This window comes from Carassius auratus, chromosome 42 (assembly GCF_003368295.1).
Source record: "Carassius auratus strain Wakin chromosome 42, ASM336829v1, whole genome shotgun sequence".
NCBI lineage: Eukaryota > Metazoa > Chordata > Actinopteri > Cypriniformes > Cyprinidae > Carassius > Carassius auratus.
Window position 1 is genome coordinate 8785283 of NC_039284.1, and position 24293 is coordinate 8809575.

At 37.3% G+C, this 24293-nt stretch overlaps 1 protein-coding gene, 1 long non-coding RNA gene and 1 pseudogene across 2 annotated transcripts; 2 read left to right on the plus strand and 1 right to left on the minus strand.

The window, feature by feature from the left end:
* Positions 1–687: 687 nt before the first annotated feature.
* Positions 688–18133, minus strand: LOC113060553 (lateral signaling target protein 2 homolog). The gene is made up of 14 exons (XM_026229559.1): positions 17800–18133; positions 12524–12664; positions 11766–11903; positions 11452–11654; positions 11206–11295; positions 10910–10999; positions 10679–10780; positions 8864–10294; positions 8598–8693; positions 6588–6751; positions 6146–6262; positions 5940–6041; positions 5110–5213; positions 688–2628 (listed from the first exon to the last, which is right to left on the minus strand). The coding sequence occupies exons 1-14, from the start codon at positions 17836–17838 to the stop codon at positions 2497–2499; spliced, it is 2949 nt and encodes a 982-aa protein (XP_026085344.1). The 5' UTR covers positions 17839–18133; the 3' UTR covers positions 688–2496.
* Positions 18134–18500: 367 nt separating this feature from the next.
* LOC113060329 (uncharacterized) lies at positions 18501–19272 on the plus strand. Its single transcript, XR_003278229.1, has 2 exons — positions 18501–18779; positions 19166–19272. It is a non-coding gene; the product is annotated as an uncharacterized LOC113060329 (long non-coding RNA).
* Positions 19273–19305: 33 nt separating this feature from the next.
* On the plus strand, positions 19306–23215 carry LOC113060291 (cilia- and flagella-associated protein 99-like; annotated as a pseudogene).
* Positions 23216–24293: the final 1078 nt, after the last annotated feature.

Below are 24293 nucleotides of genomic sequence, written 5' to 3' on the forward strand. Positions count from 1 at the left end.
AATTACATTCCAAGGCTAGCTGCAGAAATCCATCCCTCAGAATCCTGTCAATGTACAATCAATCATTCCTGAGGAACAGTCATGAGATCAAAACAGGAAGCAACCAGAAAAAGCACAGAATTGATCCATTCGGCTACTTGAAGTACCACTAAATGATGATGAAAATCCGTATACATCACTATATCATTATCAACGGAGAAGTAATCCTAAAGCCAGATCTGCAGTATTGTCAGTGTCATGTATAGCCGTCTATCCCATCAGTTTGCAGAACTACAGAAGTCTTAAAGCGGTGTATCTGCAGATATTGTGGTGAATGACCCGTAAATACAGCAGTGTGGAGAGAGAGAGATGATGAAGTGAGGACAGGGTTGAAAACAGGAATGATTCAAAAGAGGTCAAGTATTATCCATCACCCAGCAGAATCAAACTGCCTCGAATGTGATGGAGGCTATAATATTGCTAGAACCACTTCATAAGATGCATGCAAACACATTAGACCTTTTCCTCACTAAAAACCCGTTCTATGTGGTGCCAAGGATTTACTATAATGACTTTGGCAAAAAGGAATGTGTGCTGAAATGATTAAGGTGGCAAAATTAATATATGACATACTATTTCAGTGTCATTCAGATTTTTAGTGTTGGAGAATGTTTAATAACAGTTATGTAAAATCAAGAAACAATTCTGTCTGTAGATAACATCTGAAATCAGATGCAAGGTTTAATGTTACTGTGAAATGATTTGAGAACATTACACATGATAAATCTTGAAAGGTGTCATCGCTTGCCAGCAGTAACTCATTTCAAATGCTCCTCGAGTTTCATACAAAGTGCATTTCATACTAGTCAGTAGTGTTTGTCATTTCCTTCCATTTCATGTGAAGCATTTTGGTCAAAACTGTTTTGCAGCACAATATCAATATGCTCAATTTCAGAAAAACCTAGTGCATTTATACGACTAAATATAAAACTTGCCTGCTTGATTTCTGGAAGCTGACGAGGTTACAGAAGCAGATGTTTTACAGTTAACCAAAAAAAACAGTGTACAAAACTAAAGCTTTTCTTATTTTGAGATCTGAAACCAATAGAACAACATCTTTCATTCTTTCATTGGTAAAAGTCAAACAGAAGTCACCTTTCCAGGTCCTATTTCACCCCAAATTCAATAGAAAATAAAAAGAAATGTACTATGCATAAAGAAAATGAAGCCTATTTCAGGCTGATATATGTTTTTTAATTCAAATAGCATCAATTAAATTCAATACAATTATACTGTGATGTACAAATACGTCACAATTTAAAATAAAATAGAAATATTTATTTTTTCACATTACAAAAATGAGATTTGGGAGAGGATTGTCAATTTTCCTAATATTAATGCAAAAATTGGCTTAATTTTCTTTATGAAACATTAACATAATTTTCTTAGAATATGACCCAGATGGCATATTCTTGACAGGTTTCATGAGATTTGCCATTATACATACAGTTACAGACAGAAAGTAGTGGTTGGTCACTATGTATATATATAAAAAAACAAAGTGTGCAAAGAAAAAGGAAGGCATCTGCCTCGTAGTGTAGCAGACAGTCAGGGTTGACTGAGACGGTAGACATACTGTAACGGGACAGAACCGTGTGAGGGGTGAACAGGGATGAGGTAGGGGCTTTCGTACCAGAAGGAAAAGCAGAAGGCTCCAAAACTGCTGTAAAAGGCAATTACTGTACAGTTCAGTATTAGTTACAGAAAACAAAGAACATCCGAATGTTGCACATTCATTTGCATGAGGAATATGAGAGAATCTTCTCTTTTTGGAAGATACATTAAACCCATTTCAAACTCATATATACATACACACACACACACACACACACACTCATGGATTTTTGGCCATTCATCTAATCCCCAAATATCACTCCTCTGTTTTACAGAAAGCAGCATTATTGTCTAAATAAAAACATTTGGAAAAAAAGAAACATCTGTGCTATATTGTGCCACAAAGGTGTCACTGATGGTGCAGTTAGTGTTAGTATTATTGTCTTCATGTGTCACAGTTTTGTTATTCTCATATTAATAATGTGCTCACAGTTTACATTCACTCTAGAAAACTGAGCCCATTGAACCTCCGGTGCTAATAAAACCACAATTACTGCCAGACTAAATCCTATTAACAAGCTGTATCTTTTCAGGTGCACTTCTGTTTCACAGAATCGCTCGCTTGTTCCATGCTTGATTAAAGCAAATTTGTAATTTAGCTCATTATTTCAAAGCAAAGCCCTAAATAAATACTTTGGCTCCCATAGCGATGGGGTACTTCCTTTATGTGCTTGAGGCAATATCCGTCCTTCTCACTTTGTTCTGTGGTCAAGGCGGTTTCTTTCTCTTTGAAGTGATTGCATTTAGTGTTTATATGTAAATTTTTTTGGACGATGATGAAATTGAAAAGAAGTCTCGGTAAGACTCATGGTAGTGTGCTTATGTCTCTGTGTGTGTGTGTGGTCAGATACCCGTCCTGTCGCTGTAGAAAGGCGTTACGTGGAACATGTAGCAGTGAGTGCAGACTCTCACAGGTTTCATCTGACCGTATCTAGGCAATGGGGCTGAGTGTGATGAGCAGCGGGAACAGAAGATCTGCAATAAAACATCATCTCATCAGAACTGGAATCATGTTACTCTCGTTTTCATTCTCTTAGCCAAAAAAAACAGTGTATGGGTCAAAATGATTGATTTTTCTTTTATGCCAAAAATCATCAGGATATTAAGTAAAGATCATGTTCCATGAAAACATTTTGTACATTTTCTACCGTAACTATTTCAAAACTAAATTTTTTTATTAGTAATATGCATTGCTAAGAATTCATTTGGACAACTTTAAAGGTGATTTTCTCCGTGTTTAGATTTTTTGCACGCTCACATTTGAGTTTTTCAAATAGTTAAATATGCTAGGCTAATTATGGTCCTATCCTAACAAACCATACATCAGTGGAAAGTTAATCTCAGTTAAAAGAAATTTACACTTCAGACAGGTTTTGTAGTCCACATATACTGTATGTGTGTGTGTTTATATATATATATATATATATATATATATATATATATATATATATATATATATATATATATATATACACACACACACACACATTTTATGTAAACAAAACCCTTTATTTTGGATGCGATAAACCATGATAATCATTGCCCAGCACTACATATGAATGACAGGTAAGTGAGCGGACCTAGACAACTGTTTTTGTGTTTGTGTTTTTATTTTTGGGGAGTAAGGAATGGATGTAATTCTGACGAAGTGGTAGGTTTAGATTATTTAGCTCACCAGTCTTTAAGCTGTCTGCTTATTCTTTGTTGAATTTTGTTGCTTTTTTATATATAAATTTCATCTTTTTATGTTCTGGCCATGGCATTTTAATTTTTTTTTTTGTTTAACAGCTTTTTACATTGGTCCCCAAGTTGGATTGTTGGATTATGGCTTCATTGTTATTCATGTTTGCCTTTATACAGAAAAAAAAATATGGTAACCCTTACTATGAAGCCTTTATTTATAATACATTATAAGGGTACTCTTAAGGCATTATAATGAATGCATAATGCATTATAAAAAAACTTATAATAGGTTACTACAGCTTACTACAACTTGTAATATGCTACTACAGAATGTCACATTTTATTATTACCGTATTTTCTGGACTATAAGTCACACTTTTTTTCATAATTTGGCTGGTCCTGCAAATTATAGTCAGGTGTGACTTATTTATCAAAATTAATTTGTCATGAACCGAGAGAAATGAACTAAGAGAAAACATTACCGTCTCCGTACTCTGTGCTCCTGTAGTCTACACTGAAGACATAGAGCGCCCTCTCGCGGCTGGAGACGGTAATGTTTTCTCTTGGGTCTAAATAAATGCGACTTATAGTCCAGTGCGACTTATGTGTTTTTTTCCTCATCTTTCAACACACACGTTTTATAAAAAGCACAGCACTTTTAGAGTTCATCGCAGTATTTGATGTGAGCATAAGTATTGGGACAGCTGAATTTAAAGAAGATGTAAAAGATTAAAAGCTAATATTTCGTTGCAGATCCCTTACATGTAATCAGAGCAGTGAGTCTGCAACCCATAGACATCACCAGACTCTTGGTCTAATGCTTTGATGCCTTTAATGCAGCCGATTCCAACTGTTGCTTGTTTTAGGGAGTTTCTGTCTTTAGCCTCCTCTTCAGCTGCTGAAATGAATGTTCAATCGGATTTAAATCAGGAGATTGATTTGGGCAATCTAAGACTTTACATTTCTTTGGCATGATTAAGTCCTTGCCTGGACTGGCATGGTGTTTTTGACTGAACTGTGTCGTTGTCCTGATCCAATTTGATTTGTCTGTCATCAAACTGTTGGTTTTTCTCAGCCGATCAGGTCGTCGTTGGTTGCTGATGTCACCGGTAGTTTCCACACTCTTGATTTCTCCATGCTCCGAGTTTTTCCTATAGTTCTAATTGACTTCCACTTTTCTCTTAGCATCCAAATTGCTTTCTTTTCTTTCAGAGTCGGCTTCCTCGTCTTCATCCTGGTTTGTGTGTGTCATTATCAAATGCAATCCTTAGAATGCAGAAGCAATGTATATAACTGATAAGACACATTCCCTGCTTTTAATATCTGAAGAATTCATGCAACAGGACACAGCAGATCACTTAGAAAGACCTGTGAGGCTTATGCTCACATCAGATAGGGAGATGAAACTCTACAAGTGCTGATCTTCTTAGCTGGTAAAACATCGTTGTGTTGAATCACCCAATAATAAAATGTGACATTCTGTAGTTTTGTCTCATATTCATCTTTTAGTTTTATTTACAGATTCCTTGACTCCACAGCAAGCAGAACAATTTTGTCTTTACTGTTCAAATACTTATGGAGGACACTCTCTCTCTCACTTTATATATAGTATTAAAGTATTAAAACTAAAAATTATAACATTACTAAAGTTGAAATAAACACACACAAACCCACTTTTTTAAAATAAATCTATCCATGCCTTGAAAGAATTTGTTTCTCTATGGAGAAAATAAATGATATTTAGGCTTGGAAACAACTGCACTCTATTCTGACCTTTCCACAGCTCCTGCAGTGGTGTTTCCTTCTGATGACTGTAAATGGAGCTTCACATGCAATGCAGGAATTGCAGGCCTCATCTGGTACCCATTCAGGAGGGTCTGATGTTGAAGAAAAAAAAAAAAAGAACAGAGAAAGGGTTGGAAAAATGAAGAAAGGTCCATCAGGTGTATTAGCAATGCTCTAAAACCTAATAGCATGGAAACATAGGAAGAGGTCTTCTAAAGCAGCATCCTCACTAAGAGCATCACTCTATATTTCCAGTTAACTTTTCTGTGGACCTTGAGTTTGCAGATTATCTAATTTGAAAGCCCACGTTTCTCAGTAGGCTTTTTTCCTCAAAGAAATTACTGGAATAGACAAACCTGTTGACTGTATGGTGTATCTTAAAGCCTTTTGAAAAAAAGTTGTGTATTTAGTGCAAGACCACGATGATTTAAATTGTCTAGTTATGCAGCTAACTAGGGCTTAAACTAAATATGCTTACTTCCCTAAAATATAGAGTATATAGAAATCTAGAGACAATCAGTATGTTCGAATTCACAGCTTCAAAAAACAGTAGAAGAAAAGATGACCAACTACATGTGGTGAAAATCTAAATAGCGCATACAAAGAACACAGGTAAGGATTCATAACAGATGAGTCTCCTACTCACATTCATACTACATAGAACAGTTTTTAATGCACAAAGTGCTTCTTGTTGAAAAAAAAAGTGCCAAGTCAGAGGGTTTGTGATTTCAGATGCAGCCAAGGTTTTGTCGTATCATGTATATCAAAATACAATGCTTCTTCATATGGTGAGCATATAGGTGGTATACTGAACTAACCTTCAAACTGCCCCTCTCGTGCTTTGGCAGCGAGCTCTGATGAAGAGATGGTCTCCTGACAGAGAGCACAGTCCTCCAGTACAGCGCTGCCCAGACACGGACCTGAGGTGCATCAAACAGCACATTAAACCCATGACGTCTGACACACGGGGCGATAAACCATGCTGTTACGGCATCTGTATCTTTCAGAAGTGTGCCTCACGAACCTTTCTTGGGCTTCTCCGTGTCCTCTTGGTCAGATTTTGTAGCCATGACCTCAAACAGAGTCTTTAAGATGCTCCGCAGGTCACTCGCATAGTTCGTTTGCAACTGATCAGCCACTCCTTCAGACATTTTAAAGACAAATGTTATTAGTTTTACAGAGCTAGTTATACATTTATAGTAAGCTTTACAGTGCACTTAGTAGGCAAAACTGAAATGTTAAACAATATCACAGGATGTTAATTATAAGACTGGATCTCATAAGAAAAGGTCTGACAATGCAAACAAAATTCAAGCCGTTCTGTTATTCATTTGCACTATGTATTTAATGATTCATTTAGATTTTTACTTCAGTAGAAAAGACGTTTTGTCACTCGAACAAGGCTTTACCAAGCACCACAAAGCCTTAATCAGACTCCAAACCCCACACGTCATTAGGTAACACACCTGATATACAGACAAACAGGCGATGGATGAGGTCACCACTGCTGTGGAAACGGGAGCGAATTTTGTTGTGAGCAGCGAGTTTGGCAGCTTGCAAAGCCACTTGAATCTCCTGATGATCCAGATCCTCAGACATGTCCGAGCTGGGTGTCAGGCTACTGACGGGACTGAAAGAGAAGATTATTAGGGGAAAAAATGTAAATAATAATAGTTTTAAGACTAATAAAAAAATGAAGTCCGTTCTAAGATATAATTGTCTCGTGTTCAATCTTTGAAAAATGATAATCTTGTGGTTGAAACTGCTTGCCTTAGTTTCACATAATCGAGTTAATCCAGAAAGTGTGACCCTACGGTTGAGGGAACACTATGGGATTTGTGCAACAGCTTGCTGGTATCAAGGAGCAAATTTTAGGACTTGATTTTCACACTGATGATAAACATTTTTTCAGAAAAACGTATACATGATATTTTCCCCCTGCAAAAGTAGTTTGTCAGTGTGTTGTTGTATGGATGCCGAGATAAGATGTCATCATGCACACGAGTTTAATGCAGTGGCCAGGGTCTTCTGGGTGATAATCAGGACATTGGTATGTGCAACAAGATATTCTGAAAGGTTATTCTTATAGCACTGCATCTCCAGAAAAACGTACTGTGCGTTCACACCGCCGGTGTTGTGCCCAATTCTGACCCCCTGCCAAATTATTACCCCCCTAGTATTGGTAGGTTTAGGAGTAGGTTTGGGGGAGGAGTTAGGATTAGGGGCGGGGTTAGGATCAGGCAATCAGGTAGCGATTTAACAAGGGGGTGATAATTTGGCAGGGGGTCAAAATTGGGCACAACACCGGCGTCGAGAGCGGCAAAGTGGCCGGAAGTAATTCATTTTCAATGTAAACTGGCGCGACTTTAGCCGTTGAGAGCGTTGAGGAGAGTTAACTAAATCAAGGTAACTTTATGGTAAGGAGCTGTGACGCGGTTGGTCAGCAACCAATCAGAACTCAGAAGTCCACCGCTTGAGAGGATTCCAGAGAACCCAGCTCAGACCACATTAGTTCCCAAGCACAATGGACGACTGGTTGATTATTGCTGTTTTGTGTTTCAATAATCTGTGATGTGTCCCTGTTTGCGTACAGCGATTTTTGACGCTCTCGACGCCGGCGGTGTGAACGCACAGTTACGCTGCATTCAAGGTATACGAGTAATCAGTCATACTCTACTACCTGGGGTGAAAAGCTGTGATATGAGCTAATGAAATATTGCTGTGTTTGTTAGAACAGCTCAATCAGCCCAAAACAGGCACTCTGGCTTTTCAGCGGGACTACCAATGGAAGATGGGGTGAGATTTTAGAAAACCTTATTTGAAAACCAAAAAAAAAAAAAAAAAAAAGTCACAAGCTTCTAAGCCTTAGCTAGCATCAAAAACTAAACATAACCTATAGAGTGCTTTATGTATTAGTCATAAAACCCAGAAGTAAATTAGTGTTTTTGCACTTCCTGTTCCAAGGTATTTTGATTAAATGCCTGAAATACGTCTGTATTAACACTCACTCAGTATATTTCACTTTATCTATAACATAAGATTTATTTAAAACCTCATTCAAGATTTATTCAAAGGCTATTACATGCCTGGAAAAAGACATTAAAGCCCATCAAGTTAAAATCAAGTTAATTATTAAGCTTGCAGATTTGAAGATATTAAATAAAAATGTATAAAGTTGTTGGAACCTCAGTGATCATGATATTTAAGTCATGTGACTGTGGGGTATATTGTAGTCTAACATTTGTAAAGCAACTGTGCTTAGGCTTCAACACTCATGATCCTCGTGTTCAGCTGTAAAATTTCTCTTGATGAACAAATATACGCTAACTGCAAACGTTTGTAGGTTGTTTGTTTTGCAGAGGGAACCAAGGTTATGCTAACTTCCAGGTTGGACTTCAACAGTATATCATCGCTACAACACTATAGTAACAGTCCTCACATATTTAACCCATCAGCCAAAAGTTAGACATGTTTACCTGGGAGTGTACGAGCTCGACAAACTGCATGTAGTGATAGAAACACCGTCAATGTCACTGCTGGGGACAGAACTGAGGGGGGACTCCTGAGAACCGCTGCGGACCGTTGAAAAAAAATTAAAAAACAACATTTGGGGGCAACAGATGAAAATGAAATATGAGAACCGAAAAGAATGATAACCTTCATAATGAAATTAACTGATGTATACAAAAAAAGGCAACAAACAAAAAATTTTCAGAATCAAAGAAAACCTAATTAAACAAACCTAGAGTTCTTTCGGTTATCATCCTTTGGCTGTTTTCCAAAACCTTCCGATTTATCTTTAACTGTAGTTTTAGGTTGCGTCGGGCATCCCGTGTCCTGATGGGTGCAGCTAGGTCCTCCCTCCCCTTGTCCCGAGCCTCTATCCTGAGTCAGAAGAACCCCTGGGGCGCATTTCTCACAGCAGGGATAGTGGGAAAAGCCCTGACTGCCTTCATCTTCTCTCACTTGGTTCTGCACCGAACCATTGGGCACAGAAGGGGCGAGGTGGCCCTGAGACGGGGGCAGAGTGAGGGATAAAGGTCCATTTCCCTTCCCTGGGCTGCCAGCAGCTACTGCTGATTGAATGACAGAGCTCGTGATGGTGAGCTTGTGCTTCTCAAACCCCAGCGTCATGCCCCGTCCAGCAGGCTCCATGGCATCCTCGTAGTTTTCCACGCATCCGCCAGTGCAGCACACGCAGGAGTTAAGTAGGCACTGAGTGGCAATTAAAGCCCCGTCCTCATCGGATTCCTGAAAGCTGGTTGAATGAGGTACGACGACGGCCAAGTCGGTCGAGCTTGGGGAATGAGGGTTGAAAATAACAGTGGCAGACAACTTCATTCCACCGGTCCGATTGGCGATTTCTTCAGCAGTCTGTACGCTGTCCTCCTCCTGTGACCCTTCCCAGCCATTCACCACAGGTGTCCTTTCGGAGTCCCCCATGGACTTGGCTGATTGGCATTGGGAAACCATATCGTTGGCATTGCTTGACTGACAGACTGTCAACCAACCGTTACATGAGGAGTCAGTCAACAGGGCCGGTCCACTGTGCTCTGGGGATCGGAGGCATACGGTAGGAAGAGGAAGTTGCCCATGGCACAGCTCGCTAGTTACACCAGACTCAAAGTCATCCATAAAGAAAACTCTATCCTCATCATGGTATAATCCCGGGACTCTCTGCGGAGATGCCTGAGTGCTGGATGCGGCACTGGAGTCTTCAAGACTATTGCCTCTATAGGGCCGAGGCCGATGGGCTGGAGACTGATTCTGACTTGGAGGGGAAAGCAGCGTAGACATTTCATCCCCTACTTGATGCACCATCATATTAAGTTGCTCGATCTCTTCTTCATCATACTGCATGGAGCAAGCCAAGTCTGCATCTGTGGCGTCCTCCTCTTCGCACTCACTGGAGGACTCGGGTTGCCCCTTCCTCTCCTCATCCTCCTTCCATGCAGAATCATCTTCCTGGGCTACACAAAGTGTGAGATCCACCACCTCCTCATCTCCATCATCCTGTTCCAGTGTCTCCAGATGGCTCTCAGGACCAGTGGAAGAGGCCGGGTCATTGGTCGACGGCGTACTGGAGCCTGCAGGGAATTCTCCATCCTGGGAGATGCAGAGGCTTCGCTCAAGAGTCATGAGCTCTTCTTCAGTTAAAGTCTGCAGCAGGTCCCTGCCAGGAACAACACAATTAGATGATTCACAAATCTAACATTTCTTCAGTTGCTACTTAAAAGGTTAACAGGGTTTCAATTTTAAATCTCAGCGCTGATGCAGATATTATAAATCTATACGATTAAAGAGAGACAAGAATCCAGTGATGTAGAAATAAACTTTTGTTTTTTGTGCTGCTTGTGTCCGGTGTATTCAGAGCAACCCATCATAATCAGTGACACTGTCTAGACAGGACTACAGAATAACATGCAATCAAAGCAAAACCAAACCAAATCACAGATTTGACCGATGCAGTCACTGATGCATGTCTCACTGAATAACCTCTGGCTACACCTGCATCAGATGACCAAATCAGAATGACTACTGTGAACACTAACCATACCTTATTTTTCTCAGCAAAGTACGGAAAGGCCGGAAGAGTTCAGACATGTCCTCTGGTTTGCGGTCGAGGTTAAGAGGCCCTTCAGAGTAGATAACAAGGCCACTAATAAGACGAAGCACGAGAAAAGATACCATTAAAAGAGAATGACATATACAGTGTGATGAAAATGATCATTTTAGAGGTGGATGACATGAAAAAAAAAAAACCTCTTTAGAATGACATATCACTTACCAAACAATGGCAAGTCTAGGGATTGTAAACATGAGAGCTGGTTCATAGTCATCGATCATGTCTTGTGTAAGATACTCAAGTTTTAGGGCCCTTGAGATGGCAAAACAAGAGATTTGCTTAATAATAATACATTTAAAAAAAAAACAAGTAAATAAATAAATAGATGGTGCTAGAAATTTCACTGGTCATAATTCTTTTCACGTTTCTTTCCAATTAATATGGCAATGCATCATATCACCGTGTGTATTGTATAGGGATGTAGCGGGCAATACCCAGTCCAAGATGTGAATATTTACCTCTCAACTGTCTCACAGAAGAGCACCATCACCTCCTGCTGGATGTAATACTCTTTAGGAGACTTCACAGGCACCATGGCTGACACGTAACTGCAATAGGAAACAGACAGACCCATTATATGATTACATTAACACCACATTTTGTTTTAAAAATCTGCTCTTGTAAATGTATCTTTATGAATGGTCCATGAATGCATCATCTTTATTTTATTATCACAAGGTCGGACAAGCAGCATTTTTAGATACCTGAGCTCAAACTCAGCGAAGAGGCTGTCAAACTGACGTAGCACCTCCTTCAGGCGGTCTGTGTAGTTGTTGAGATCTCGTAGCGCTTGGTCTCGTGTGATGTTGCGTACTTCCTCCAGGCTACGGGTGAGGTCTTTAGCTAGCGGTCTCATGGCCATGCTCTCGATTTCACGATTCATGATGATCGATCCTGCTGCAAGGCACTGGAGAGAGGAGTGATGATAATATCATCATTGCTTCATATAGGTTATGCCATGAGTAATATCTCTATGGAAGATGCCTCTTTCTGAAGGTAATTAGTTAGTGTGCACTACCTCAGCCCCAAACCACAGCTGCCCGGCGAGGTTGTCGTGGCGGATCTCTTCTGGGAACTTTACACAGAAGTCTCTGTTGGCTCGGTCTTCAGGTATGCATTCATCCATGATCTGATTGATGATGTTTAAAACACTGTCCTATACAAATATTGAGAAGATTGATACACAACATGCAGTGTAAGAACATTCACTTTTAAGGGTTAAAGTGAGGCAGGTCGTTTATTTATTTATAATCACTGTAGAAATTCCTGTGATTTGCTTTTCCCAGGGCTAGAATTCATGATTTCGCCATTCCCTGATAATTAATTAATTATAGGATTTCCAATTTCCAGGAGTGTGGAAAATATCCACCGTTCAGAAGTTTGGGGTCAGTAAGTTAAAAAAAGTGAAAAACTATGAATGCTTTTATTTAACAAAAATTCATTAAACTGATCAAAAGTGACAGTGAAGACTTTTTTTTAAATAAAAGATTTCTAATAAATTTCTAAAAAATCCAAAAAATGTCACAGTTTCCACAAATATATTAAACAGCACAGTTGTTTTTAACAGTGATAATAATACACATTTCTTGAGCACCAAATCAGCAAACAATTGCTGAAAGAATGCGTGACTAAAGACTCAAGTAATGTTTGTCTTGGCATTACCATCACAGGAATATTATATTTAAAAATATATATTCAAACAGACTCCTTCTTAAACATTCCAGAATGAAAAACAAACATCTGCTGTAAGATCGTAAGTGGAGAGATCTGGTAAACCTGGCAGGAGCGGAACTGGTTGACCAGCAGTGTACACCTCTGAGGGTCCTTCCTGCCGTCCAGACTGTCCAGCTCAGTGGCCACTTGGTTCAGCTCTTCATCTGCATAGTAGAACTGGGCCAGCAGCTGTGGATCTGATCTCTGTATGAAACAAACAAACAAACAAAAACACCAAATGTAAACGAATACTTGGAATGATCTAATCAAGCACCAGATGGCAAAACAAACTAGTATTAAAAGGAAGCACATATCAGAGTCCTGTAATAAGAGGGGTATCTGGTGCTGTATGAGAAATTAGTTTTATTTAAAGAGGCATATGTTGTTGCGACAACAGCCATTCCCATATCAGAAGAGCTAAATGAGTGTAGATATAGATTTCAGCACTGGATTGAAGAGCACTGAAGAGGATTTAGACCTTTGGACCCCTTCTGCTCCAGCGGGCACTCAACAGAAAACATCTTCCAAGAATTACATCATAGACTGGAGCTTCAAGCTTCAAGGTGTAAATATTTCTTCAGCACCAATCCAGCATATATGTGACCTTTGACCAGTCTTAAGTCGCTGGGGTATATTTTTAGCAATAGGCAAGAAACATTGCATGGGTCAAAATGATTGATTTTTCTTTTATGCCAAAAATCATCAGGATATTAAGTAAAGATCATGTTTTGATATTTTGTATATTTCCTACCGTAAATATATAAAAACTTATTTTTTGATTAGTAAAATGCATTGCTAAGAATTCATATGGACAACTTAAGTGTTTTTCACAGTATTTAGATTTTTTTGTACCCTCAGATTCCAGATTGTTTCCATCCTCAGATTCCAGTCCTATCCTAACAAACCATACTGTACATCAATGGAAAGTTTATTTATTCAGTTTTCATTTGATGTGCAAATCTCAATTTTGAAAAACTGAGACTTAAGCCTTTTTGTGGTCCAGGGTCACATATTAGAAAGATCTCTGATTGATAATGTGACATTGTAGACAGTACTGGGGGAAGTCGTGGCTTAATGGTTAGAGATTTGGACTCGTAATTCCAGGTATGGGTCACCATAATTGGCTGTGTCACGTCTATTTCACTTTCTTATTAATAATAATAAAAAATCTTTAAAATGTAGCTTTGCCATGGAAGGAATAATTTACAATTATAAAATCTATTAAAATACAACAGTTATTTAAAAATGTAATTAAATTATTTTAAGCCAAATTTATTTGCATAGCGCTTCTCACGAAACAAACCGTTGAAAAGCAGCTTCACAGAAAATTTTAGCTTTACATTATATTTAGCTCATCAGTGGGGACTATGTCAAGCTGATGTCTTTGAGGCAGAAATGTACAGTAAAAATCATGCAGTTAGTTAATGACATATTCAAATAAATGCAATTAAAGACAATTAACAGCTATGATGTGTTGGAATCAAACTTATAGCACAATCTGGTAGTTTTTTATGTTGGTTCAGGGAGGAGTTGTCATCTCTTCTCAGTCATCTCAGGTCTTATAATAATATATTTTTCTAATAATATTATTTTTCTTATAATAATATTATAATAATATTCCACAATATTACTGTTTTCACTGTGTTTTTGATTGAATAGATACAGCTTTGGTGAGCATAAATAATATATTATTAGATTGTCAATATTTTCCCATTTTTTAATAATTCTGATTATTTTTAATAATTTTATAATACACGCCAGTGCAAAATTTCCAAAACAATACTGGGGTGTTGCCATGTAGATGCTAATATGTTCTGAGTGTTTTACAGTGTTATTTTCAAGAGTCCAAGTCTCTGCTACATTCGGGTGTTAAATACAGCCCAGGTCTCTGTTTTTAATGCAAGCCTAGGATTTGTTTTCGTATTATTGTCCACTAGGCGAAATAAATTTCTCCAAACTGCATCATTTACCATTAACATCCATAGCACAAAATGTTAAGGGCAAGTTACACTTTTCAATCCCCTAACCCTTTACAGAAAAAATAATGCCCAAGTTTACCTTAGCAAGCAGCACTAACTAATAAATGAATCCTGTAGCCTAACGATAGTCAGGGGTTATCTGCAAGTTGTGATATAGTATTTGGAGTGTTTCGAGCCTGTTTTCTGGACTGTGGCCGTTTATAATCTGCACATGAATTTGTCTGGGAAGTGGCACGTGGCTGGGAACTGGACCGGAGTGGAGCGGAGTATAATAAGCTGATTTGAACGGGTCAGCCCTATGATATCCACACAGGAGAAAGCAAACCAATTGAGACTCCGAATCACCACAGAACAATTAAATACATGTGGAGCTAAATATTTCTGCTGCACAGGGAACTAAAAGATGTACCAGGCCTGTACAAAACATAAGCAATCACCGTTTTGCTCTGGGCGACTACACGGGTTGTGAAATTCAAACAGACTTCAAAGTGATGAAAATGATGTCTGCCTAGGTTTACGGTTTAGCACAGTTGTAAAATTAAGGGAACATTGATAATGAGGACGTGGGTCAAGTAATGCACTAACAGAGACATACTTTCCCAAACATATTAAATCTGGGGCTAGGCAAGTTAACGTGTTATTATCGCAGTTGTTTATTATTATGAAAGTCCGTTGCTCACTGGCTGTGAATACACATACAGACAAATCATGGCTCAAAGGAGGCGATGCTCCTGATCAAATCATTTAGGCCAAGCATCAACATTCACAAACCACTGCCTGCTGTTATTTTTAACACAAAATAATACAACAAGCTTGTAATCATGACTTTATAATTTCGAAATACAAAGTATCCGATAGCATGTGAAGACAGCAGAGAAGTGCTCTCACTCAGCACAGTGGAGCGAATCGTTTTGTTAACTTTGTGGTTTATTATTTTGAGTCGTATGGGATGCGGTGAGTCTCTTCCGGGCCAGCCCATCAAGTGTTGTCCCACGCGGGTCCCGTGATCGTGCAGGTCTCTAATATGAAGGAGCCAGTTATAATGTTATGATTGAGGCTCTGGACTCTGAGCATAACTTGTTTTTCTATAACAAACTATAAAATATTTTGTTAACACTTTATAATAACTGCATGCTATTAATCAGTTAAGCATTAGGAAACAGTTAATTCATCATTTATAAAGCATTAATAGACATTTATAAGCAGTTTATAAATACAGATATAAATGCTTTATACCTGATTTAAAAGCATATCTATAATGTATTTAATATTTGTTTTTTCATACTTTATTAATGATCAATTTCAAATCACACCAGTTATTAAGGAGTTGCCAATGGTTCATAAGATCACTTAGAAATTGTAAGTAAATGATTAATAAACTATTTAAATGTGCATTCATACATCTTTTTATTCAGACATATAGCAATAGTTACTTATAGTGTTAATAAATGGTTTATTAACATGTATTTATAATTCAGGGTTAATTCAGGTAGTTATAAAACATATGTAGTTGTTAGTTAACTATTTTTGTGAGCCCATCTAAAGTGAGGACTATTTATGCCTTGTAAAGCTTTTACAAATGAGATTTAAAGGCTGTTAATATTTCTATTTTCTGTATCACTGTGTTGTGTTTGTTTCTGTTTTTTGTTTAGAAGATAACTGAGCCTTTAAATATCCTTTATGAATGCTTTACAAGGCATAACTAGACTCACTTTAGATGAGCTCACATAAATAGTTAACTGACCACTACTAAATGCTTTATAACTACCTGAATTTACTACATTTCTTGTGATCTTATGAATCACTGGCAACTCCTAAATAACTGGTTTGTAAATAATGCTATACTTCATTGAGAAATGATAAATTGATCATGAATAAAGTATGAAAATACAATTATTAAACATTATAGATATGCTTTTAAATCAAGAATAAAGCATTTATATCTGTATTTATAAACTGCTTATTACTGTTTATTAATGCTTTATAAATTATGAATTATCTGTTTACTAATGCTTAATTAATGATTAATAGTGTGGAGTTATTATAAAGTGTTAACAATATTTTCTATAAAAACATTAATGTCCTGGCAGTTACAAATGGTTTACTTTATATTTAATTATATTAATGTTATAAGTTGAGATTTATGCTACAATAAATATTTTAATTGATACTATGTTAAATGAACACTGCTGTTACAAAAACAAATTATTTGTTTAAAGTGTTTGCAAACCAAATGTTAATACACTTTTGTTCATACAGCAGTAAGGCTACTTTTAATGCAAAAAAAAGTGCACAATACACTACTTTTGAATCCATTATTAGTTTTTTGCATAATGCGATTATTATTATTTATTTACCGTTGTCCAGCACTAATTAAATAATTTATCAAAAGACCAATGTTTTCTCATTTTGTATACTAAAAATCTGCTTATTTTATTGAGCGTCAGACACTGCAGTTAGTTCCTGATGACAACAACAGGCATGTTTGTGAAGAATGTGTCCAAGTGAGTCACAGTCATGGAGGTAGAACTGTACCCATGGGCCAAGGCTTCCTTGACAACCGGTGTTTGCATATCTTAAGGAATAACACTTTTCTGCTCTAACATCCTGTTGGGAGACCATTCAGACTTTTTAAGACATGACCAAAAATGGACTGAAAAGTGGCCTTAATTTCTCACACAAATTCAATTAATGCATTAAACATCATTTGACAACAAAACGGTCAGAGAACAATTGCACCAGTTGACCAAAGTGTAGACTGCAAGAATCTCTCAACACTAAATACATTGTGAGCTACAGAGAAATGTTAGGGTTTAAGACGTGTAAAATACAAATTGCTTATAGAAAGTAAGTTTGGGGCCACACAAAGGTCTTTATCAAAGACCAAACACAGTTAAGAAAAGCTAACGCACAGAAATATACCTGAATTTATGAATTACTAGTATTATGCATATTTTAACAAAGAATATAATTAAATATCTGCCTACCACAGGGCTGTGAACATGCCCATTGATTATAAAGGTACAACAGTCATCTGAATAAATATTAAAGGACTGCGTTTCAAAACTAACTACAAGGAAATGTTGTCTTAGGATGTCCAACATTGCTGTTTAGGTAGGCATGTCACATTGTGTGTCGCTCAACAATGCTGTCTAGGTAGGCAGCTCGAATCATGTGATGCCAAAAGAGCTGTTAGAGGGCTTGTATTTTATACGACGACCCAAAATGCTGTGTAAGACGCACATATCATATGATACCCCGGTTGCTGTCTAACTAGACAGCTCGCTATGTTTTGAATCACATTAATTTAGCTACATTTTAGTATTTTTTATTTATTTATTTATCAAATAGAAAGCTTACCTTTGGCTTATAAAGCCACTTTCGGAAACGATTCATCATTGGTCACCTCGCCAGTTTAGCGACAGCTTCGTCCCAAACCCGAACCGGACCTTTAAACCCGCACACACAAACACAGCTAGCGAGCTAGGCTAGCACCTGCTCTTTAACAAAACCGCGCTGACAGTGTTAATTAGAGACCAGAAAACAGACACAGGCAGTGTTAATCCACTATTAGCTAATCACGGGCTCGGACTCTGCCCTTATATCCAGCAGTCGAGCGGTCGCTTTTGTCCCCAAACACACGGGCTGCTCATGACGAAGCTCTGGAGCTCGCGCTCGCTCAGTCAGACTACGGAAGCTGCGCTGCTCGACCTATTACGATTGTGTTGCCAAACACTTGCCGCGATTTTATTATTTCTAAAATATTAGTGCAGTTGTTTTTATTAACCTAACAGTGCATTTTGTTCACACAAATAAAAAAACAAAGGGAAAATAATATTTATTAATATTTTAATTATTTAAATTATTTTTACACATTTTTTTTTACTTTCTCTCTCTCTCTTTTTTTGTGTAAATCAAATGTTACTGAAATGCTATTCATGCTTTAAATGAATTATTATTATAGTTAATATTATATTTCTCACTAAATGTTTCATTTTTGTACAAAAGAGAACAAAGGGGAAGACGTACCGCCTCGCTGTTGCCAGGCAACAACAGCACGCTGCAGCTGACAGGACAGCATCGACCTACCGCTAAACCTACAACAACAACAAACAATAACACTCTGACCAGGTTTATTAAAATGATCTGAATCAGGTAAGCGAAGTAAATATTATCCACATTATCGGACTGCCATCTATTGAGCCGAGAGTATATTTAATTTGGCTGAGAGATCCAGTGAGAATGAACTTGTCAACGAGGTCACAAAGCTCCTGGACGACTTTCAGGAGGACAAACAATGCATTGACAGTTTTACAGAGGATCTTGCCAAGGATATTAAGGTATTAGTTTCTAACACAGGCCTATTCTCTTCCATATACATACAGTATGCATGTGCCCACCGGTTAAAAATCGTGAAAAAGTTGAAAAAGTAATTTAATTTAATTACAGTTACTTCTGATGTTGCAGACTAAGGAACTGGGGCCAGTTGAATAAACACAGACATTATTTTGTGTCTTAATCAGTCTTACTTAGTTGTCTTTAATTTAACATTCCCCCTTTAAATACTTGATGAGTTCAAGATTAATTTATTAAATTTCTTTTTTTTTACTATTGTTATTTGAAAGAGTTAAAAGAGCAGTCTATCAGTAGGTGAAAGAGTTAAAAGAGCAGTCTATCAATATTAGGGACGCATAATAATCATAATCCCATGTCTTCTGTCTTTTAGAATCTCTCCTCTGCTGTCCAGAAGTTTATTTTTGATACTTTGTATGGATGGTACATGCACAAAAAGCTTTTGGATGTTGTGGTCAACATCTTTTACAATGACCATGGTAAAAATACAATATTCAGAGTGTTCGCTGGTAAATGTATTTTGTTTTATACGACTGATGGTAATATAACTATAGCCCAACTATGTTTCTTTAGTTAATTTAGATTCAGACAATCAGAAAGGTAACAGATCTAGTTTTGTCTTGTGTCTTGTTTCTCACCATGTTCTGTCAGTCCTGATGTTTTTCTTCAACATCAGCAACCTCACAGCACACATCCAGAGAGAATGGAGTCACATATATGATGCCGATGTTGTACAGAATAACTGGATTACCCCACTGATGAGGTAAAATGCTATTAGTAAACAAGAAAGAGTGTTTATTAGTGGTGTATATTACCTTGTTTGATAGTGTGATGCGCGCTTCATACCTTCAGACGATGTTACCTTAAAGGCTGGTGTTGTATTAAATCACTCTATCAAAGAATAAATACATATCCTGAATTATTTATGTGTCTGTATGTCATCAATTGAAATAGGTATTTTAATTAGGTGGATGCTTTTAGTAATCGTTCAATTATTAATGAGAGTATGAATTCTAGCTGGAGGCTTGAAAAAGGCTGTTTCCTGATGCCAGAATTAATATGTAACTAATAGATTATGCTATACTATTTCTGTTATTTGTTCTTTATTCTTCTTATCAGACGGTGGAATGAGATTGAGGTGCTGTTGGACCAGATTGGCAAAAAACTCTCCCAGGAAAAACACCAGGGAATTTGATCTGACCCAGCCCAAAGCTCGACCGCTCCCTGCTCCTGAAGTCAATCCACAGAAGGACAAGCTCAAGCCGGTAAGTATTCAAATAAATACTTAAAATAATGGAGTATGTGTTTTATGGTCAGTCTTTTTTTTTATTTATTGAAAAAGAAAAAACTCTGTACTCATTCAATCAACATTTTATTATTGCATTATTGGTTGTTTGGGAAAAGGTCAAAAGGTTATTATTAATTTTAGATGGTAATATTATGTTGATTGTGGCATTTGCTTGCCTTCTTCCTCAGGTACCAGCCACCACTCACAGAACCCCAAAGGAGATGAAGCAGAGTAATCGACAGAAAGCTTTAGTAAGCCAAACAGAGAAGCAAACTGCTTTTGATTTTGTCCGAATTATTACATTCATTTCTGTTCGGACTTCATTACCTTATTGTGTTTTTTTTACTTACTCCATTAACAAATCCTGAATGTAGCAAACTCTCAGCAGTTTAGATGTGCAAACTCACAGAACTCTGAGAAAACTCGTTACAGCACAACTGAACTGAGCTATGTTTTTTATTTAATGCCACAGCACCACAAAATCAAAAGCTACAAATGTTTGTATTTTTTAATGAGCAGAACACGATATCCCAGATTCATCAAAGCCGTGATGCTGAACTTCAATTTGACAAGCTTTATACTTCTTGAAGCCCTGCCACCTAAAAGGTAATTTAGACTAGATGGAGCTTGTATTGATAAAAAACATTTCTTGACACATGCACCATGTGCTTTTGAACCTATTTTCTACTATTGAGGATCTTTGTACTGTTAAAAAGTGTTTGGATATATCTGTTTACAATGGCACAGATGAACAGCTTACCTGTCAGACTGAACACAACAGCCACACTGCGAGAGGGAGCTTTATATAATCGTAGATTAGAAGAAGAGTTACAAAGGTAGAGTTTAGATTTTATTTGTCTCTTTACAATTACTCAAGTGAGCTCCAAATTATTTGGACTCATTATCTCAAATTATTTGTCATTATTCCAAAACATTGAAAAGCAACCAATACCACATTTAAATAAAATCTGTCATCATTTACTCACCATTAACTCACATATTTCCAAAACTTTTTTTTTTTCCAATGAAACACAAATGTAGACAATATATGCTGCTGTTTTCCATTTAAGTAGAATGATTGTCAAATGATGTTGTTTAATAAAAAAAGAAAGAAAAGACAAGCAGCACCATAAACTATCTAAATGACATATAACTGCTATTTGAGACTTTGCTCTGTTTCTATGTGATTAAACAAATAAAGTGAAAAAGTAAAAGTGACATACAGCCAAGTATGGTCACCCATACTCAGAATTCGTGCTCTGCATTAACCCATCCAAAGTGCACACACACAGCAGTGAACACACACACACCGTGAACACACACCTGGAGTTGGGTGTTCTGTGCCTTGCTCAACGGCACCTCAGTCATGGTATTGCTGGCCCGAGACTCGAACCCACAACCCTAGGGTAAGGGGTCAAACACTCTAACAACTAGGCCACAACTTTCCAATAAAAATAAATGTAATAAATAAATAAATAAATAATGTGTGGCATTGGCTCATTTGTACAAAAGGAGCTTCCTTTTGAGCCTCTCAGATCTCTACAACTGTTTGGGTAAGGGAACAGAATTCTAATCTTAGACATCTAATCTAATGTGGTACATTAAGGTGTGCCACAAGGCTCAATATGAGGTCCCTTGCCCTTTTAAAGATAATATTTCGTGAGGAGCAAACTGAAATCAGAAAAAAACAAAAACAAATCTCATTTACATATATTTAATAAGACACATGAAAGCACCCCACTAGGACACTGGGTCTGACATCAATATTGCAATATGACATTATTTCTGTAGTGGTGTAAACTACATTTATGGTTCTTCTAGGGTGACTTAGAAAATCATGAGATAAATGTGAGATCAGAAAATTTTGGGTTGATCTAAACCTTCAAGGTCAATCACAAAAGTCATGGAGTTGTCTTCCACAACATTCATACCATGGTTATTCACTTGTGTGAATAACAAAATCTTTTGTTCTAATGTACTACATGTATTTGGGTGTTCAGATTAGAGCGTTTGTCGCAGGGTGCAAGCAATCTGCATTCCTGCAGTGGCAGAAGGAGATGAAGGAGAAGGATCTGCAGGAGGAACTAGCTGAGCTTGAGTGCTGAAGACTGGAGGGACGGATTAGCCATGAGGAGGCAGTTCTTGCACGAGAAATGTCTTGGAGCGCAACCAACATAAAGCTCAGCAAAATAAAGAGGTGATGTCATAACAAACATCAGTGTTTACAGCAATACATGACTCAGTCTGCATTAAGTTTATGGTGACATAATGTGTGATTGGTTCAGACTGCAGAGCTCATGTGCAAGTATGCAGAAAAACATCTGAAAGTGGAAAAGGAAATGGGAGAACTGTTGCAACAAGTGGCCGATGATCACAAGAACTCCAAAGCTGCAAGAAATTAATCAACAGATAGGTACAAAAAGTGTGATTTGTATAGCATTTTGAGAAAGTATTAAATGACAATAAAAACGCACTGCATTTCTTCAAATTCTCCCTCTTAAATCACTATGACTTTGGGTAAAGGAACAGACATCTGATCTTACAGTGGTAAAGTAAGATACGCTACAGAGCTCTGTATTGGGTCCTTTGCCCTTTTAAAGATCTGATTTTGCATGAACAAACAGAGTCAGTGGCAGCTTGAGTCGTCCTGTCATGGGCACAAACCAAATACAAAGAAATTCTGAACTTCATGTTAATTTTTCAGTCTAACTGGTCACCTATTATTATGCTGCTATACAATGAAAATAGCTGATTTAAATGAGAAAAATGCAAGAGTATTTCAACTTGGGGTCTCAGAGTTATATATTTGGAAAGGAAGGGCTGACTGATTTTTTGTTTCACAGTCATGAAATGAAAAGAACGAGAAGTGAACTCTGGGAGGCTGTCAGGGATGAGAGAATGCCGGCCCTACAGAAGACCCTTGAGCAGATACAAAAGGAAAAACAGAAAAGAAAGACAGAAAAAAAACAGTATGAAGAAAAATGAGCAGGTGCTTCCACTCACAGTGAAGACCACCCTCAACAAAAAGGTGAGAAGTGACTAGCCAGTTAAGCTCAAATGCTATTTTGAGGATTTCCGTTTTCCTACCTTAATTAAAAAGCTTCCTATTCCTACATGCAGAGGTGAAAATACGGAAGTTTGGTATCATTTTAAAGGAAACCCTTTGAAATTACATAAAACACTGTTGAAATTGATAAAAATGATTATATATGTTGTCTGTGTTATAATAAATAGGGAAAAAAAACAAGGTGCTTTTTTATTTTATGTTTATAAACTGAAGTTTGAAATTAGCTCACTCATTTCAATTCCATCGCTCAGGCAATGAAGGGCCCAGCAGCTTCAGACCTATTTTATGGGTTTCCACCACATGTCAGCTAATAGAGGGAAAAGGAAATGTGTTTCTATCATAATCTATGCAAAAGTTATTCCATTCCAACTGAAGGAAGGAATAATACCCTTTATGTATACAATTTCCGCCTACACAAATATGAAATGTACCTATACATACATGCAGAGGGGAAACATGCAATATCTGTATATTATTTTACAGAAAACACTCAGAAGTTACATAAAAACTGCTGTTTGTGACAAATAGTATTATTTATGTTGTTTCACATATGATGAACCACCTCAATACAATGTGTTTTTTTGTGTGTGTGTTTTGTTTTTCTTTCTCTTTGAAAGAGGATAAGTCAAACTGCTTTAAATTATTAAATATATCTGGTCTATCACAATCTAAAATAGAATCCACAATCTCCATATCATTTCATTTATGTCCATTCTGTATTGGTGTAATGATTGGGAGATCTGACCTGTCTCAATCATCTGTAATATTTCATCTTCCAGCGTCCCGTCTGTTTGTTTTGATGAATTATCAGCGCTAATCCGCTCCCCGAAGCTTGTACACGACCTTCAGAACGTCAACAAACTAATATATGTTCATCCACACAGTACTGTAATAATTCATGTGTATTTACTGTACCTTCACTGAGATACATGATGTACTTTACTTTTCTGTCAATAAACAGTTTACCCTATTGTTAGAGGAGCTTCAATATAAAGAATCAAATATATAAAAGTAACTAACACGTGTATAGCCTCACCAGATGCGCGTCCTGTCCTCTCCACCAAATTCAGCACCTCTGAGTGGAGCACCCAGCTCAGACTGACAGCTGAAGGGACAAATAGTGCTTCACAAACGAGATCCGATCGA